Source organism: Photinus pyralis, unplaced genomic scaffold (genome assembly GCF_008802855.1).
Source record: "Photinus pyralis isolate 1611_PpyrPB1 unplaced genomic scaffold, Ppyr1.3 Ppyr1.4_LG3b, whole genome shotgun sequence".
NCBI classification, from domain to species: Eukaryota; Metazoa; Arthropoda; class Insecta; order Coleoptera; family Lampyridae; genus Photinus; species Photinus pyralis.
The window spans coordinates 19162877-19182769 of NW_022170510.1; the positions used below are offsets into that span (position 1 = coordinate 19162877).

The 19893-nt window shown below is 36.7% G+C and overlaps 1 protein-coding gene across 1 annotated transcript; it reads left to right on the forward strand.

Annotated features, from left to right (window-relative positions):
* Positions 1–4433: 4433 nt before the first annotated feature.
* LOC116167219 (dehydrogenase/reductase SDR family member 4-like) lies at positions 4434–19528 on the forward strand. The gene is made up of 7 exons (XM_031482490.1): positions 4434–4594; positions 17934–18111; positions 18363–18437; positions 18490–18636; positions 18683–18820; positions 18880–18926; positions 19085–19528. Exons 1-7 carry the CDS (start codon positions 4479–4481, stop codon positions 19197–19199), a joined length of 816 nt encoding a protein of 271 aa, XP_031338350.1. The 5' UTR covers positions 4434–4478; the 3' UTR covers positions 19200–19528.
* Positions 19529–19893: the final 365 nt, after the last annotated feature.

The window sequence follows — 19893 nt, forward strand, 5'->3', positions numbered from 1 at the left end:
GCAACTTAACAGTACCAAAATGTCGTTGTTGTAATGTTAAGCTTTTAAAAGTTGAACTAACGTAGTTATGTATGGTTCCGTCAACATACGCTAATAACATCACATTACTTAACATTATAATGACATCGCAACAAGGTTTTGCATAAAAACGTTGTCAAAGTAATATTGGTATAACGTTAGCCTTCTGAATGTTATTTTAACGTAATAATGTCCCGTTCCAGCGACGCAAGTCCAAAAGGTTACAATTTTTAACATTACAAAAACGTCGTAGAAAGAAAAGCCATTCAAGTATCGTTGGTATAACGTTGATGTTTTGTTTAATTGAGTTGTTTCAAAATGCAACATTCGTTTAACGTACCAAACGTTTTTTTAACATTGCTTGTCAAGTGGGAACATTCATATTTTCAAAAATTGCTCTCACAATAATTATGTGCTCTTTTGCACTAATTGATAATGACGATTGATTTATAACATACAGGGTATGCAAAATTTAATTACCAGTGTAATCACGTTCAAGGTTGAATAGTAATGATAATCAATTTCTGTGTTTACAGTAATAGATAAATCAAATTCTACATCAGATCATCAAATAACATACAGATTGCTAGTCCGCTCTTCCGTTTTTTCCAAACCCATATTCCTGTTTTACATGCCGAAAACACTCACCTTTAACATGGACATACAATTTTTTGACAAATTGGATAATAAATAGCACTCCGATGCCAATTTAGATTATATATGTAGTCAGTAAGGGGTTGTCGCTTTAGAATAAAAAAAATAAAAGAATTCATATTTTCCATTGGACAATTTACACATGTAGCACTTCATAGCGAACCTGAACGAAAATATGTCTGGCGATATCAAATCATATCAAAAAACGTAACGCAAGAAACGCAAGCGTGCGCGGTTGCCGCGATCTCTTCGGACCTAAATCTTGTGCGAAAAGCCGAGCACGTGTCAGAAATGCGGATTTCCCATTAGTTTAAAGGGGTACATGAATCGAGTTGTTTGCGTTCAGAAAAAGTGGATCTTTTCAGAGGTTCTAATGGGCAAGAGAGTTGGCGAGCGAACGTATGAATGCCTTAAAAAGTTTTTCTACTGTTAAAGATTGTTTTTTGCGAACCATTGTGCACCATTTAAAGTGGGTTGTATTTGAATACTGGCCGAAGGTATAAGAGCAAGCACGTGCCATTTTATGTGTGAGATTTTATTCCGCTTATGTGGAAAGATTAATGGTGCGATTTTATGAACTGGAACTGCATTCTATTGAGTGAATTTTATCCAGATAGTATTAAAGAATTAACAATTTGACCGTTCTATAAGCACTTACTGTTTTAATGGCGAGGAGCTCCTTCTTTCCCACACTTCGTAAGTGTACAAAATAGTACCGGTTTAATCGGTTTAAAGTCGAGTATGTCCATGGTAGACACTCATAACCGCCTCCGTCCCGTTAGAAAGGCCACCTTCCTTTTTTCGGGGAGTACTTGTAGCCGCTTGTTCTTCATCCACTTGTTGGCAATTTATATTGCTCGCTGGAAGTTTCTCTCTGCGTTTTCAAGTTTCCTATCCTCCGCTACGATGGTGATGTTATCGACGACACCTACAACCGCTACCCCCGAGGTACACTTGATATACGATACCCCATTGTATGTAATTCTCCACAAAGTTGAGCCGAAAACTCTCCCTTGTGGGACCCCTGCTTCTGGTTTGAACTTGTAAGTCCCCCTATACGCGTTCGGCACCTCCGCCATCCGTCCGGTGAGGTAACTCCTTGTAAAGTTTAGGAGATATGCTGGTACTTCCTCTTCTCACATCGATTCTATCGAGGGCCTGGTGATCCACGGTATTGAAGGTATTCCTGCCATCGAGTGATGCCATCAGACCCACACTGCTTGTCCTACGCGTTCAACAATTCGCTTTCTCCCTTACGTTGTTCAAGGTCTTTATCGCATCTACCACTGACTTCCCTTTTCGGCAGCCTTATTGTTTGGTAGTAGAAGTAGAATCCCTTTTGCCATTTTGGATGGATTACAAAGTCATGGCCTTGCACTCGAAACAAGGTCGTGGTCTTGGTCCGTGGACTCTGGGCCAAGGTCGTGCTCTGAGCAAAGATCACGGTTCTGGATTCTACCCAAGGTACGCGTGGTCTGGGATTTTGGGGTTTCCCGGTTACATAACTTAGGCGTGGTACAAGATCGTACCCTGGGATTTTCCCGACGAATGAATACCTTAGGGGATAGCGTTGTGTTGCCTCTTTAACCGTGAGGGTAGATAACGTGATCACTTTAACCAAAGAGTAACTAATAATTATTAAGTATTCTTTGCTGTAACCTTAAGGATAGGTAAAGTGAAACTGATGATTGTGCATTCTAGTGCCAACTGCCATTCTTATTTCAGCACGAAGCACGATATAAAATGCCGTTCAGAACATATGGCAGGGCTGTTTCTATGGAAATGGCCACGAGGGCAGAACCTAATCTTGCTATTTTTGACGTCTAAATTAAATTGAGGATTGTCAGAAGCTTTACAATGATTTATATGACTTCTGCTATAAAATAATACAATAAAGGGAAAGTTAATTCACTCAATGCTTAAAATTATACTTGACGAAAAATTAAATTATATTTAGTTGCACTTTTGACAATAACGTCAAATTAACGTGTACGGATGAAATTACTTGAAACTATTTACTATTATAATTTACCGTTCACAATTTATAAAGTAGTAACTAGTCTAGATTAGGGCGAATAACATATACCGCTATGACGTTTATCCAACAGCTCATTCTAATTTTTATGCAAAAAATGTGGCAGGTAACTTAAAAAGCTGTCATTTGCATTATCCTACCGTATAACCTTTTTATCAACTCCAAACGCTAAAAAAGATAAATGGCTTTAGATACAAGTTAATGGCACGTTTTCATTTCCTTGTTTTTATAGGAATGATTTATTTCTCAGATTAAAAAGGTGATGACCAATTTACTATACAGAAACAACATTAATAAATTATTTTACAATTATACAGCTTTGACGCAAACATTCGTCGATTGCAAATTATAAATTACACTTATAGATACCATTAAGATTAATCGATCATGTTGGACAACGTGTTCTCCCTGACCTCTTCTGGTTTCTGACTAATTAAGGTGAAATATGTAAATTGAGATGTGCACTTACAAATGAAAGAACAAAGGAAACTAATGTATGTCTACAGTTACAGCTGAAATTGTGTCTGTAGATATTTCTGTGTCCCATGAAGTAGCACATCACTAGCTTATCATGAATAGGAAGCGCTTGTTTTGTACATCACTAAGGGCATAATGTACGGCGACGGTAGATTTTCACTTATGATTTGTAAATTTAGCTTCAATAAAACCTCAAAGGGATAAGACCTCTAGTATCTGAAGGCTAACTGGGTAAGCATATTCTTATCTAAGCCACTAAAACGATTCCCTGACATTGTTATATTTGTAATTTGTTTTGTTTTTTAGTTTGCATTAGCCAGTTAAACTTACCTATGGTATTATGCAAAGGTGATTGTGCATAAATTGCAACACAATATGTTAAATTCTGTAAAATAATTACACGTTATCTAAGAAAATACGCTGGTTTTCCCGCATAATCAAATTTGAATTTCATTAGGAAATAAAATATACCAGTAAACACGTGATTCTAGTAGGTTAGGTAAGAAATGTGGTAAATAACTTTATCATACAAAAAAAAACGAGGTGTAAATCGGGAATATGAAATAGTATATTGAAAGACAAGTGTTACAATGCGACCTATTGTAATACGACTATCTTGTGGCACGAGTGGCGACGCGAAGTGTAGCCACGAGTGTCCGCAAGATAGGAGTATTACAATAAAGCATTGTAACACGCGTTTTTCATACTATTTTTTCTATTTCGGTGCTTTAATTTAATTTAAAAAAATCATTATCAGAAACTATAGGGAACATTAGAACTAACATGTTTTATGTTGGGAACACTTTTTATGCCGTTAAGTTTTAGATTGGCAGCGTAGTACGACTGACATTTTGAAGTTCAAACATGGAAGTACCCAACGAAGTACCTACTTGTACTAACTAGTAACTGCCAACTTAAGAGATGAGTTACCAAAAAAAACGACTATAATCAGTAATCACTGTCTTTGTACAACTGTTTTCGGTCGAAAACAGTTGTACAAAATCATCATTGTGACACCGAAATAGAAAAAATTCATTTTTTGTGCAAAATCCTTTTTGTGACCAGGCAGAAATCACAGATAAAAAATAGCCTTTCAATTACCTTTGCAGTAATTCTCATATAAAGCACAATATAATTATTTCCCACAATATCCAAAGTTCGTGGTCGAGTGTGAACAGTGTATAATTACCTTAGACGTTATGTATTTAAATGAATTTATATGAGGAACCTGTATAGGAATAAAAATAAATGATGCCTTATTACACTCGCAGTTACATACAAGTGGTTATGCAAAATGTTTTATAGGTTAACACGCGTTTCAAAAATTATAGGGTGTTTCTGCATTAGACGCTGTAGTCAAACTTCGAGGTTTAAAGGGAAAATTGCTCTTATTACTGGATCAACACAGGGGTAAGCTTATGAAATTTGAACTAATTTACAACACCGCTTTAGCACCTCTTGGTTACGTCATGTTATGAAATTTCCATGTAATTTGCCCTATTTTTGTATATTTACGAGGGCTGTTCAAATTTAAATTTAAATTCAATTTAAAAAACACACATGGGAAGAAGTTGTTGTCATCATATACTGCACCACAACGCGAGGGTTTAGTGCAATACAAGCGTAACTACAAATTTGACATTTTTGAGTTAGGTTGGTTTTGCGCTTTGTTAGGGTCACTTTTATGTCGTGCAATACAGGTTTTAACTAAAACTTAAGTATAGAGGAAAATAGCGTCTAACGTATGTCATAAAATATTAATTTGTTTAGAGCAAAAGAAGCGTAAATAGAGATACGTTTGTATTGCTCTTACAATGAAACAACGTGACTTATGTTCGTACTTGACATCCGTTTGTGTTGATTTACAAATTTTTGATAAGTAAGCAATCTGGTTGAACGAAAAACGGTTATTTTAGTGTTTCGCGCCAATACGTCGTTGTTAGTGGTAGTGAATAGAAACCGTGTCTTTTATGTGTAAAAATGACGTCTAGAACGGCTAAAATACTGTGCCTTGCACAGAACCAGTGGCAGTCATATCAAGGTAATTACTAGGCATTTTATTTTGATTATAAGTTATAGTAATAATGACGTAATTTAATCACAAACGAATTTTCTTTAGGTAGTATTTTACCTACTAGAAGTTTAACTACGGATGTTGATCAAGAATGGTTAAACGCAGACAGACAACTAACAGATATATCGGCAAGTTCAACTGCATCATCAGGAAAAATAATCGGTATTGTACCTGCAAAAAATGATTCGAACGGAGTGAAGCTTGACGCTATTGAAATTCATGATCAGCAAAACAATGAGGAGATGGACGTATACTGTGATAGCGGTGAAAGCTACGTGCCAAGCAATCAATCGAGTTCATCTGACAACCAAGAAGAAAGCACAAGTTCTACTCAAGAAGTGATACAAGATGGAAAATCAGAAAAAAAAAGAAAACGTAGTCGAAAAGCTGATCCAAGTAAATGGATAAGATCAGTTAGAAAAGATCGTAGACAACACGGAAAAGATTATACTTCGGCCAAAGGCAAGAAAATTGCAGCACGATCAATGAAAATTGTCGACTGTTCCCGATGTCCTAGAAAGTGTAATACGTCATTTCCTGAGGACACCAGAAAACAAATTTTTGAAGCTTTCTGGGCCATCGGCAGTACGGATAAACAAAGAATGTACATAAGTTCGATAATAACTGAAACAGAAAAGGCCGTAAAGAGAACCAAGAAAGAAGAGTCGCGAAGATCAAATACAAAACAGTATTTTTTAGTAAAAAATAATGAACAAGTGCAAGTGTGTCGATCATTTTTTATGGGAACTTTTAATATCTCTGAGACATTTATTCGAAACTCAATTCTTAAAAGAGACCAACATAATGTTGTGCAACCTGACAATCGCGGACGTGCGTCTTCGTCTAATAAAAGACCTACAGCTGCAAAGGATTTTATATGTGAACACATACGATCTTTTCCTACCGTTTCCAGTCACTATTGCAGAAAGGATACTGGTAAGCAGTACTTGTCCTCTGACCTAAATGTTCAAATTATGTACGACCTTTACGTTGAGCGCTGTAAAGAAACGGATATGCATCATGAAAAATTGTGGCTATATAGAAATATATTTAAAACGGAATTCAATTTAGACTTTCACCACCCTCGTAAAGACATGTGCGATAAATGTTTTGTGTACGATCACTTATCCGAAAATGAAAAACTCAACAGAAAGACTGCTCATGAGGACCATTCAAACAAAAAAATTGTGCGCGAAACATGAAAAATGCTTTAAAAGAAGATGCAAAAGAAGGAAAGTGTATTTTATCTGAGTTTGATCTAGAAGCTGTATGTTACGTACCCAAAACCAACAACAACAAAATCTTTTACAAAAGACGTTATGCGGTATATAATTTAACAGTGTTTAATGTGGCTACTACTGATGCAAAGTGTTACATGTGGCATGAATCAATAGCCAACAGAGGATCAATCGAAATAGGCTCTTGTTTATGGAATTATTTAGAAACCAATTCAGATGGAAGACCCCATTACTTTTTTTCGGATACGTGTGGCGGTCAAAATCGTAATATTAATGTCACCTCTATGTTTTATTACGCAATTAGGTCATTTAATATTCCAATAATAACTCAATTCTTTTTTGAACCCGGTCATTCGTACATGGAGTGTGATTCCGTTCACGCTCAAATTGAGAACAAGGCAAAAAATATTAACATATTTCACCCTTCTGGTTGGTATTCCGTTATACAGATGGCTTCCCGACGTAAGAAGTATGAGGTTATAGAGATGGGACAATCTAAATTTTTTGATTTTGGGTTAATTCAACAGCAATTTGTAAAAAATAAGAACATTGACACCGATGGGAATAGTATACAATGGCTTAAAATACGGTGTATACAGTACAGAAAAAATGACTTGCAGCATATTTACTTTAAATATGATTTAAATGAAGAATTTCGAAAATTTGAAACGTTAAGGCGAAATCAAAGAAGGCGTATGGCGAAAGAATTAATGAGCGGTCTGGAATTGTTGAAACCTATTTACAACGAACCATTACCTATTAAACCTTTAAAACTAAAAAATCTTCAAGAATTGTACAACGATGAGACCATACCTCAGCAGTACCACGACTTTTACAATAAACTTTTTTCAGTTGACAGTGAAGATGAATCAGAATAGATATGTATTATGATTTTTATTACTATTAAAAATAAATTTTTTTTACTAATTTTTTTTAAACATAAACGTATATACTGAAAATGATACCTAATTGTGGTAAGGGCAATACAAACGTAACTCGTGTGTTTTTTGAAAAAAAAAATTATATCAATGCCTTAAAATAATTTTTAATTAATAATATGTCATAAGGGTTTATGTTACGTATTGATACTTCAATTAAGCAAGCGCTTTACATTGCTAAAATTAACATTGCCCCAAAAATTAAATAAGAAGTGTAGTAAAACTCTTTTATCGTTGATATCTCAAAACTTAATATTTGTAGTTACGTTTGTGTTGCACTAAACCCTCGAACGTCTCTCCACACTAGACTTGTAAAAAACTGTTTACCAGTGGCATTAGCTATGAACAAGAATGCATTTCATTCCAGCTTGGAACAAGGAATTATTGTCAAATTTCTAACGGAAATGCTCTGTGAAATCTCGACGTGCAAAAACTGCGTTGGCTGACAGTATTTTTGGCAAGGGAATAATATTAGACTAGAAATGCCAGCGACTACGCTGCTGGCCGCTGGCTAGTATAGATACACAAAACAAAAATGTTTCATTGTAATGCCCCGTAACGTATTGTAGAGCGCAGTTTACCACTGGCAGCAATTATGCTACATCCAGCGTGCGTGCTATGTATAACGTGAAGTATATCCTACCCGTGACACCACTCCGCGACACGGACAGCGTTCGCTTAAGTTATATGATACGTGTTAGGGATGTGGATTGTATCATCAAGAGGGTCCAGCAACAGTGTGTGTGTGCACGTTGGACTCCAAAACTGTCAACAGGGGAGGATAAAAACACAGTATTGCATATTGCTCACTCTTTCTTGTCTCTCCATGAACAAGAAAGTGTAGATGTCTCATCTCGTGTCTCATTTAAACTTGAGATCTACAGACCTAACCAAATCTGAAAATCCAGCATGGAATCATGTAAACTACTAATAATTAGAACACAAAAATCTAAATACATAAATAATTACCAAATATTAAATTATTTAAATTTCAAACGTATCATGCCCGCATTTGAGAAGTCAATTATTAAAAATAAAATATCGTTGGTTGTCTACGAGGGATGTCCGTAAATTGAGGTTTCCAATCAATTCCCGTCGCGATGGACTTAGGTAAATCTGACAACAACACCACGTTCTTTGTTTCCCTCTATTCTAGCCCGTGCGCACCGTGCAATAAATCTTCGCGAATGTCTGCAATAGCTTCTCTAATTCGGATTTTTACCTCATCCGCGGTTTGAGGCAATGTTGAAAAAACCTTTTCTTCTAATTCCGTCCACAGGAAAAAAGTCGAGTGGAGTTAAACCGGAAGAACAAGGGCACCATTTCATTGGGCCATTAGTAGCTATCCAGATCTACTTAAATATTTCCTTCAAACAATTTGTAGTAATATTGGCGTTGGCGTTATAGGTAGGGGTACGTCTTGCTGTATTTTTTACATTTTTACAAACATTTCGTAGTGTGACACTACAGAAACTTTAGACCCATGCAAAGTAGTTAAAATTCTCTACAACAATATACAACAAAAAATTATCAGGCAATAAAAAAGAAGTATTAATTGTACACAACTCTTGCGCATTTTTTTAAACCGATATATCTTAGAAAATGGTTGGGTTGGAGGCCCATTACATACAAACATTTGAAGACCGCCAGACATACATTCAAAATCCTCCGACACTCCATTGTGCATATTTTGCCTTGAGAGTACTTTACTCGACAAACCGTTTTTGAGATATTCGCTTTTAAAGTTTTGACATCACCAATGGATATATTTCTTCCAGACGTCCCCTTTGTGAATACCCAACAATCCGTTCTGGAGATATACGGGAGTATATCCGATCACGATAAGGGATCAAGGAGGAGGATTATGGGTGGTAGAAATTAATTCCTTTCGTTGTAGTAGGTATAAATGCCTAAGTGTGAATTACATGGCATGAAAGTTTTGCTACATGGTGGTAACTAATCTTTAGGTTATTCTTAAATAATACTGACCGGGGCCAAGCTCTCCTAACAAAACATTCAAAATGGCGGCTACTTTAAATTACGTTATGAACGTTTTTATTGATGGCCCGCAAGAAGGCAGAAAGTATGAATTTAATCATTAATTTCGGAATTTAGAAGTACGCACAGACAGTGTGACTGTTCTATGCTACGATATCCTGAGCTTAGGGCTGATGACTATTGGTGACCAAAACTGTAGAGTTCTCTAGCGGGCGCGAAATTCACCGCTAGCCCCTATAGCTATAACGTATAGGTAAGTAAAATTGGACCATTTTGTGCAAAATTTATTAATGGAAAGCCATGGCAAGACCGTACGATAAAGGCATTTCTGGGCTGCGAATAATTTTAAAGGATACCGCTCTTAAGTTTGAGGGCGTAGTCAGGAATGTAGGTGTTATAATGGATCGTCAGTTGAAATTTGAGGAACACATTAATAAAATTGGTTGGGTTGGTTGGCTGAAACCCCGTCCACTCAAAAATAAAGGCAAAATAAAATTTTAAAAAAGTGTTAGTAGTGCTTAAACTACTCTATGGTGCGCGTCACATCCTTTACAAATCAACAAAAGTTATTTTAACTGAGGCGCTCGTCTTATCAAAGTTTAATTTTTGTGATACACTATATGGGCCGTGCATTAGTAAGCGCTTAGAGTGCAAAACAGCTGTCTAAGATATATATTTGGTATTAGAAGGCGTGAGCACTGTAATAGCACAGACATTTCTGCTGGTTCATTTTGTCATACTGTGTATAACAATTTGTTAGTTAATTAAGTTAGGAACATACTGTACATAAGTTCTGGGGAGTTTAGTGAGTAAGTTGGTATAAAAAAAAGGGGGAGAAGAGAGCGATGGCCGCTTGAGAAAGTCAAGGTGGTTGTAGCAAAAACTTAAAAAAACATTCTGTTGTCCTAGAGAATATCTTTAGCGTGCATATTTTTAGGTAGGAATACAGTGAAACTGCTCTACGTGTCGGAGTATAAAATTCGTTACCTTTACACGCGAAAATAACTGATAATAAGTATTGTGCAATAGTGACGCAATCAGATGTGAGTTCAACGCCATCAAGAGCAGAAAACTTTCCACGTGAAGGCAGTTCGCAATCCCATTCTGGGAAACTTTCACCTTTATTGCCAGCGATTGTTTTACCTTGAAGGGGCCAGCGATTTGTTTACAGGCTGGCGTGTTGTTTTCACCTGAAGAAGATCGAGTAGGCATCGACATTCGAACCAATCTATTTGGAGGTTACCGACATCAACGAAATTCAAGGAGTCTGAGCCGCACTAGGAGTCAGACCCAGGCAGGCGAAGACGAGCTTCCATGTGAAGGCGACATAAAAAGAGATAAGTACTGAACAATTTTATGGTGTACTCGCGATTTCGGTATTCATTTATGCGTATAAAAGAAACAAAAAACCTTTCTGCGTTTCTGATGTTTTAAAGTAAATAGGTATCATTTGTATTAGAGTATTCGATTGTTTAGAGTAAGCGAGGTATAAGTAATATTTAGTTGTATGGGAGAGAAGCAATAAGTTAGAATTTAGAATTTGATTTAAAAAGCATTGAAGAAAATTATACCGGTATTGTCTTTTCGCATTATAGTTTTTTTTATCGAAGCAGTGAATTGTAAAACACTCGAGAAAGAGCATCTCAACCCTGAGTTAAATATTAGTCGAGGCATATTATTATTGTAACTAAGAACCAAAGCAGACACAAGGTAAGTGCTGTTATTGACCACTTTTCTTTATTCATTGAGAATCCATCTTAAAATAATTGTAACAGTTGTTACAGCACGTCTCACACAAACTTAAGAGTTGAAATGGTTAGATATTGGAAACATAAGAAGATTGCATTGTTTGCGGCTTTTTCATAGCATTATTAGTACAAAAACCCCCCCCCCCCCTTATTTATACAACAAAATCACATTTAGAACAAATGTCCACAACCTCAATATTCGTAATAAAGGACAGATTTCACCTCCACAGCACAATACATCCGAATCTGAAAAGTCTTTTTCTTATCACCTTCCTTTGCTATATAACAGTTTTTCACCCAATATAAAAAACCTGAACGAACGGCCCTTTTATCGGGAATGCAAAAGGCATCTTCCCTGGCATCTTTTGACTTTACAAAACTCTGTCATGTAACAGATACACCGAACGTGAACATTTACAATTTAAATTTTATATGCTGCCGCTGAGATTTTTGTTTTTTATTAAGTTAAATGTACGGGTTAAGTGGAAGACCAACTACGGTGCAACCGAGGTTGCAACAGTTCTTTTTTTCTTTTGTTCTATTTCCGGTAAGTAGGTACTGAAGTTGAACTTCGCCTTTAAATGTATTTGTAAATACATTTAATAAAGACATTTTTTTTATAGCTCTGAGCTGCAAGAAATTTCGACTGCTAAGGTCATTGAATGTTCTTGCGGGTGAGCAGTCATACTATATCTCTTTCAGAATATGTATAGCTTTCAGGTATTTTAATAGGTTTCCAAAAGTATCTTCTGCTAGGTTATGTTTTATGTCATTCGTGATGCGGTACTCCTCTCTATATTCACGTAGGGTCTCACATTCTTCAATTATGTGCTGTATCGAGAGTTCTCCTCGACATTGAGGGCAATTTGGCTTACTTTTGTTCAACAACAGGTATGAGTGAGTTACTCTGGTGTGTCCAATGGCTATTCGCACCCATTTTACTTGTTTGTTCCTACTATATTGATTTAATTTAGGAAGTAATCTCACGCCTGGTATTACCTTTCTCAATTGTGTCTGAGTACTTTCCCATTCCTCTTGCCATTTGGTTTTTATTTTCCATCGTACGTGTTTCCTTACATCATCAAGTTGATATTGTTCGATGGTTGCTATGTCATTTTGGGTCTGACCTATTAAGAGCCCCCTTTCTTCGGATATTAGTGCTTTTGGGGTGTAGATTATTTGTATATCTATATTATTAGCGATTTGTTGTGTAATTTTTTGTAGAATTTGTTTAGTTAACGCATTGGTACTGAATGTTTCCTTCAGACTCACTAGGGCCATTTCAGACGTAGTGCATATCACAACACTGTGTGTGTTATTGGTTATTGCATCTAGGCTTTTGAGTATGGCAACTAGGCTTGTTGTTAGAGATGAACTTTCGTTTGGGAGTTTCCATGTAGTTTTTTCGTCTCCTATGAGTACCGAGGCGCTTTTGTACGTTGGTAGATTTTGGCCCGTGGTATATATAACTAGTTTTCCTTCGTTGTTTTGTTTAATTTCAATGAAACGTTTACGGACTTCGTCTGCATTTACTTCACTGAATGAGAATAATGGCGGTTGAAGTATCTTCCAGTCGTACGTATCAGTTCCTGCTGCCCATGTATTTAGAATTAGATTTTCCATCCTTAATTGATTATGTATATTTACAATCGCAGGTATGGTTCTTGTTTGAGCCCATTCATACTTATCCAGCATTTCCGGTTCCGATATGATCGAGTGCAGGTAGTGGTCTTTTTTGTTAAGTATTTTTATCCCGTATTTAAGATTGTTCTCCATACATCTGAGCTCAAAAGGAACACAATTCGCAGCCACATTCAGTGAACTTATTGGTGACGTCCGATACGCACCTGTAATAAGACGTAAGGCTTGATTCCATATACTCTGGATTTTCCTAAGATGACTTTTGGCTGCGTTGTTATATATTACGTTACCATATTCAAGCTTCCCTCGGATTAATGCATTTACTATTTTACTTAGCGACTCCTTATCCCCACCCCATGTATAATTGCACAGGACTTTTAATCGATTAAGTGTTAATTTCGTTGTAGCCACTACTTTTTCGATATGTGCTTTCCAGGTAAGTTTCCTGTCCAAGGTTAGTCCGAGGAATTTAAGTTCTGCTGTGTACGGAATTAGGTGACCGTTTAGATATATATCGGGCTCAAGATGGTTCTTTCTTAATCTGCAGAAGTGCATCATTTTTGTTTTTGTCAAGGATAGCTTTAACCCACGTGCTTCAGCTTCCGAGGAGATTTCATTTACGTCTCTTTGCAAAATTGTTCCCATTTCCGTTATGTCAGTTCCATTTACTAGTATTGCCAGGTCATCGACATATAACAAGGATTGACTGTGCTCGTTAATTTTATCAGCAACACCGTTGATTGCTATAACAAATAGCGTCGTGCTGAAGACGGATCCTTGGGGTATACCGTTTTTTTGTTCATATACTTTTGAGTATACGTTCCCCACTCGAACTTGAAAACTTCTATTTTCTAAGAAGCTTTGTATGATTTTCGGTAGTCTACCCCTTAAATTCCATTTCTTAAGCATTTTCAGAACATAGTATCTCCACACTGTGTCGAAAGCTTTTTCTATGTCAAAGAATACCGCCAGTGTGTGCTTGGTACCTGCTTAATACATTTTTTCTCTCTAGTACTGCTGTCAGCCTGTAATTTATCATACACTCAAAGGTTTTACTAAGACATGAAGAGAGTGTTATTGGTCTATAGTTTTCTGCTTTAGTTATGTCTTTGTTTTCTTTGGGGAGTGGTATCACAGTTGTAGTTTTCCAGTCGGTAGGGTACTCTCCGGTTTTCCATATGCTATTGTACATTTCCAGCAGCTTTGTTTTCATTTCTGGTGTCAAATTGTTTAACATACTGTAGGTTATGCCGTCTTTCCCAGGTGCGGATTCCTTGTTTTTGTTAAGCACTCTCTCGAGCTCCAGTGCAGTAAATGGTTCGTTATATAATATTTCTGTATCATTGATTCCAAAGTCTATGGGTTGTGATTCTTCCTCCATTTTTGCGATTTGGAACTCACGCGTGTACTGCTTGTCACATGATACGCTTTGAAAGAATTCGCCTAGATGATTGCATGTCACTTCAGGGTTGTTCTCTATGTTTCCTTTAATATTTAGAGGCGGTACCATTGGTCGGGTACGTGTCCCCATTATTCCCTCTTTCGCCACATTTCGGAAGCTGTAGCACGTATACTAATCGAGGACGTGTATTTTCGCCACGATTCTAGCTGCGCTGCGCGTTTCATTGTTCGATCCTCAGCACGAGCTTTTTTGAATGCAATCCAATTCTCCATTGTTTTGTGGTTTTTATAGTATCGCAAGAGTTTTTTTTTCTTTTTGTTAGCTATAGCAATATCGGGTGACCACCAAGTAGTAGGGGAGCTAGCACGAAATCCACTGAACGAGAATGATCAAAATTTTAACCGATGGAGTTCCATTTTGCCCTATCAGAGTATGCTAAAATCGATCGTCTGCCGCCTCAGGTCATATGACTTAAGGCGCTGCGGGTACTTCTTGCGGTACCAATTCTGAAAGGTTGTTTTTCGAGAAAATAAGTTATACACCAAATGAAAACGTTGATAATAGCTCTTAAAAAAATATTTAAAAAAATCGCGCACATTTGATAACTCCGTAAAAAAACAATTCTTAGTCGGTTTTTCACGAACTTTCTACGGATGTAACTAGGTTACCGTTGGATGAATGAAGCTGATTTTTTTACAGATTAATGATAGGTACAGCCAATGACTATGAGAGTGTTTCTTTTTTAAATTTATTCTCTAATTATAAGATATCTTATAATGTTAAGATAATAAGATAATCTTGTAATTAGAGAAAAAATTTAAAATCGAAACACCGTTAAGTCATTAGTAGTACCCATCATCAGTCTGTAAAAAAAATCAGCTTCATTCGTCCAACCGTAACCTAGTTATATCCGTAGAAAGTTTGTGAAAAACCGACTAAGAATTGTTTTTTTATGGAGTTATCAAATGCGCGCGATTTTTTTAAATATTTTTTTAAGAGCTATTATCAACGTTTTCATTTGGTGTATAACTTATTTTCTCGAAAAACAACCTTTCAGAATTGGTACCACAAGAAGTACCCGCAGCGCCTTAAGTCGTATGACCTGAGGCGGCAGACGATCGATTTTAGCATACTCTGATAGGGCAAAATGGAACTCCATCGGTTAAAATTTTGATCATTCTCGTTCAGTGGATTTCGTGCTAGCTCCCCTACTAAAGGGACTGGGCATTTTTTTGTGCTTACAGATTTCATCGGGATTGTCTTATCAGCAGCTCGACGTATTGCATTTGTGATATCGCATAGAGCCCTTCCTTCCTTAATCTTAACGTTTTGTAGGTGTTTTCGAAATTCTTCCCAGTTTGCTTTTGCCACATTCCACCTTCGTTCGGATTTATACGTGTATCTTTGTTGATTTAATTGAATTATTATTGGGAAGTGGTCACTGTGATGGAGATCTTCCTTGATTTTCCATATTATCGTATGTGATAGACTGGGCGACGCTAGTGACAGATCAATTACGCTCATCGATCCATTTGACTCATTGACATGTGTGCATTGGCCGTTATTCAATAACACCAATTCATGTCTTGGATGATGGTTTCTAAAAGCAAACCCTTTGGAGTATTCATTTCAGATCCCCACATTCGATTATGACAGTCAAAATCACCGAGTATTAAACATGGCCTTGGGATTTGCTGTATCAGATTATGTAACTGGCGCTGAGTCCAGGAGTGATTAGGTAGATATAAATTCAAAATGTGCATCTTTTTTACAGATTAGATTGTTACAGCGCACGCTTGTAGTTCAGTTTTGATGTCAATTTCGCTGCAATATACATCACTTCTCACCATTGTTAGCACGCCACCGTGACCGTGACTTCTTCCTCCATTTTCAATAAGTGCTTCAGTCTTATAAATATTGTAATTGTTGAATATAAACTTTTCATTTGGCTTTAGCTTGCTTTCTTGTATCACTACTACTAGCGGTCCTTGTTCATTTATCGGTGCCTTAGTTCATCATACTTATTTCGTATACCTCGTATGTTCCACTGTATGATTACTTCAGAAGTCATTTTATATTGTGGAATTTGAAACTAAAGATAAGAGTGTAAATCGAGGTTATTATAACAGGTAAGTATACGTAACAATAAGGGACAGTATACAAAAAACATAGACATCGATTAAAACATAAAAAAAAATATCACAGTTCGAATTCTTTATCACATTTTATATCACATGCTTTTTTTGCGCTCTTTCCTCACGTAGGTTGTTACCTCGGGATCCTTGCGTAAATTGTATCGCGGTTTTCCCGGGGGCCAACCTTTCGGTTTCTTTTTATCTTGTGAGACTTGGCTGGCGTCTGTATCGGTTTCTGAAAGTTCTGTATCTTCCGCTTGCACATTCATTTTCCAGTCTCTTAAAGGTTGTTTTCTTTCACGTGGCCTCGCAGTGGTGTATTTGGTTTGGTGAAAGTTGCTGTCTGTTCAGCGTAAGATTTATTGGGTATCACGTATGATTTGCTATATACCATGGTTCTGGCTTCCCTAAAGGTAAGATTGATTGTAGCTTTCACCTTGCAGACTTCTTTTTCTTTGAGGAAAATTCCACATTTTGGCGAGCGTGTTGTATGCGGTCCGCGACAATTCACACATACGGGCGGCGTTTGGCATTCAGTGTCTTGACTATGCGCTGGTTTTCCACAGTCGCACATTTCGTCCTTTGTACAGGTTTTTGATAAGTGCCCGTAACTCAAGCATTTGAAACATTTCATAGGTTTTGGTATGTATGGTCGTACTTTTAATATTAGGTACGCTGCTTTGATATGCTCTGGTAGCTTTGAGCGGTTAAAGGTAAGTTTTATAGACGACGTAGGCACTAAAATGTCTCCCTCTTTTTTTTGTATTCGATCGACGGCTACTCGTGACTTGTTTTAAATGTAACGATAACCCGTAAGCTTCTTACGTCAATATAAAAGATCTTTTCTAATTAATACGCTTTAAATTTCTGAACTTGGTTTAAATTTTTTCCACTCTTACTTGTAAATGAGCAGTTCTATACCCAAAAACTTCCCCCAAATTGTATTATGAAAGAAAACACGCGATACTACCAAAACACGAATTTTGGACCCTATACTATGCTATACTTTATTTTTGCTACTGAGACGTGTATGCTTCCGTGGTAATGAAGCTAACCTTAACTAAACGTTTCTGCAAAACTTATTCCCAATACTCTATAAAATAGCCGATCGCCCATCCCGACGGGCATGTTTAATCGTTCATTGGTTAATGTCTTTTTGTACTACCAATCCAAGACCTTTTTTTAATTTCATGCAATTCAAAAGGGAAAATTTTGGTAGTTCTAACGCCCGTGGTTTTTATCTAAGAAACGGAACCTAATATTGCTATTAAACAGCAGAAATTTGAGCTACACCCTAGCCTAGACTGTGAGGAGCTATACAGGTAGTTAAAAAGACGCTGTACAGAAAAACAATTACGCACCTTTACACTCGCGTACTTTACATATTTTTTCGAAAAATTCAAATCCTAATTAGAAAGCTACCCTCACTTGTGTTAAAGGCGTTTCGGTTATTTAATGTGGGGAAACAGCTTAACGCACGTGAACCTTCCTTAAAAACATTAAACCGAATTCTCCCGTATAGAATGCGTGAATAGTCGCAAATTGTTTAGGCTTACGATCGCAATTTAATTTCAGAATTGGACTAGCCACAGCACGGAAGTTTGCTCAGGAGGGCGCTAAAGTGATCATTTCCAGTAGAAAACAAGAAAATGTTGACAGTGCCTTAAAAATGTTACATAATGAAGGACTGGATGTTATCGGACTAGCTAGTCATGTTGCCAAAAAAGAGGATAGGAATCTGCTATTATACGAGGTAGGAGTAGTTTGTTTACATTTCGATATATGTCATACTAAATACAGTACCAAGTCTAACCACATCTTAATTCTGAGAAAGCGTGCGCGGATGCGAGTCGTAATGAATGACATCCCAATTCAAAAAGAATAGTTACTCGCCTCAATGCACCACGCCACCACAACTCGTTTATAAATATACGCACGACATAACCTCATTAATTCTTACGTACTATATTTAAGTAGCAACCAAAGTAATCGAAACTTTTCTAGGCAGAAAAATTAGGAGGAATAGATATTTTGGTACAAAACGCAGGTGCTAATCCAAATCCAGGTAAAATTATTAATGTAAATAAATAGTACTTTTACTTGCAATGTCTCGTCTTCTAAATCATTGTAGTGCACTGAAAGTATGTGGGATAAAATTATGGACACAAATCTTAAGGCGACATTCTTTCTTGCAAAGGAGGTGTTGCCATTAATGAAAAAACGGGGAGGAGGTTCGATTATTTTGATGTCTTCCGTAGGAGGATACGAACCGTTTAAGGTAAATAATAAACCTTAGATTAAAACTGAACTTCAATGAATTTTAGGTAGTAGGTGCTGCATATAGTGTCAGTAAAACTGGATTGTTGATGCTTACAAAAGCAATGGCTGGGGAATTTGCTGAATACAATATAAGAGTTAATTGTGTCGCTCCTGGCACAATCAAAACTAATTTTGCACAAATAGTAAGTGATAATTTCACTCAACGGTGAAAATTAAATCTATTGACACGATCTCATTGTAGCTACTTGAGGATTTGGAAGAGACGCTTAGGACCGTGCCTCTAAACAGGTACCTAGTACAACCTATAACCTTCTATCTTTTGTTATCTAAGTACAAGGATAAGTACATATCATTTATGGCTGTGTGGTTTATCAAACCACCATACCAATGAGAAATCTCTGTCCGTATATGATTCTATACAACGTACTGATGTATCAATTTTACAGATGCGGAGAGCCGGAAGAAGTATCAGGGGTTATTGCATTCCTTGCTTCGCAAGATGCAAGTTACATAACCGGAGAATCTGTTGCAATAACAGGAGGCATGCATACCAGACTGTAAACACCATAACTGCATAAAGGGTTTAAGCAATTGTGACAACGTTTTTTTTTCATGTTTGAGATGTATAGACTTTGGGTCTCACTGTCTTTGTCTGGGTGGACCCAGATCCCAAACATTAATATTTGTAGTGTTTTGAGTAATAGAACGATCTAGTAGGTTATGGAAGTATACTTCGTAGCCGTGCACAACCTGCACGCAGTTTCTCATGTAGACCAAGCGACGAAGCAACAATATCTCTGAAAAATGGCAAACGATATTGGTAACATTTGTACATAAAAAAAAGTTTAAATTCTTTATTGAGTTGCTATTAAAGAATTTTTGAATTCCGATGCGTGGTAGATAAGTGCACAATCCAAATCTCATCCTTTTTTATTTAATTTGCGTGACTCATCAACATTCGCAGGGTTTCCTTCCCGGGATAGCAAAAGCAACTGTTTGCGTCGAAGAATTTGTGGTAAAGACCGTATTTAGGTTGGCAAAGGTAGGTACTACCATTGAATACGTTGGTACTACTAAAGTACCAGTATCAGCAATTTACATTGTAGTGTAAACAACGTCATGTTGAAGTTTTGTATGGCCTCGGTCGCTATAATAATAATGTGTCATTCTGCATGTGGCACATTAATTTTTTTAATGTAAATTTGGTTACTGGTTTTGAATTAAATACGGAGTTCGATTTTTACTTAAATTTAAA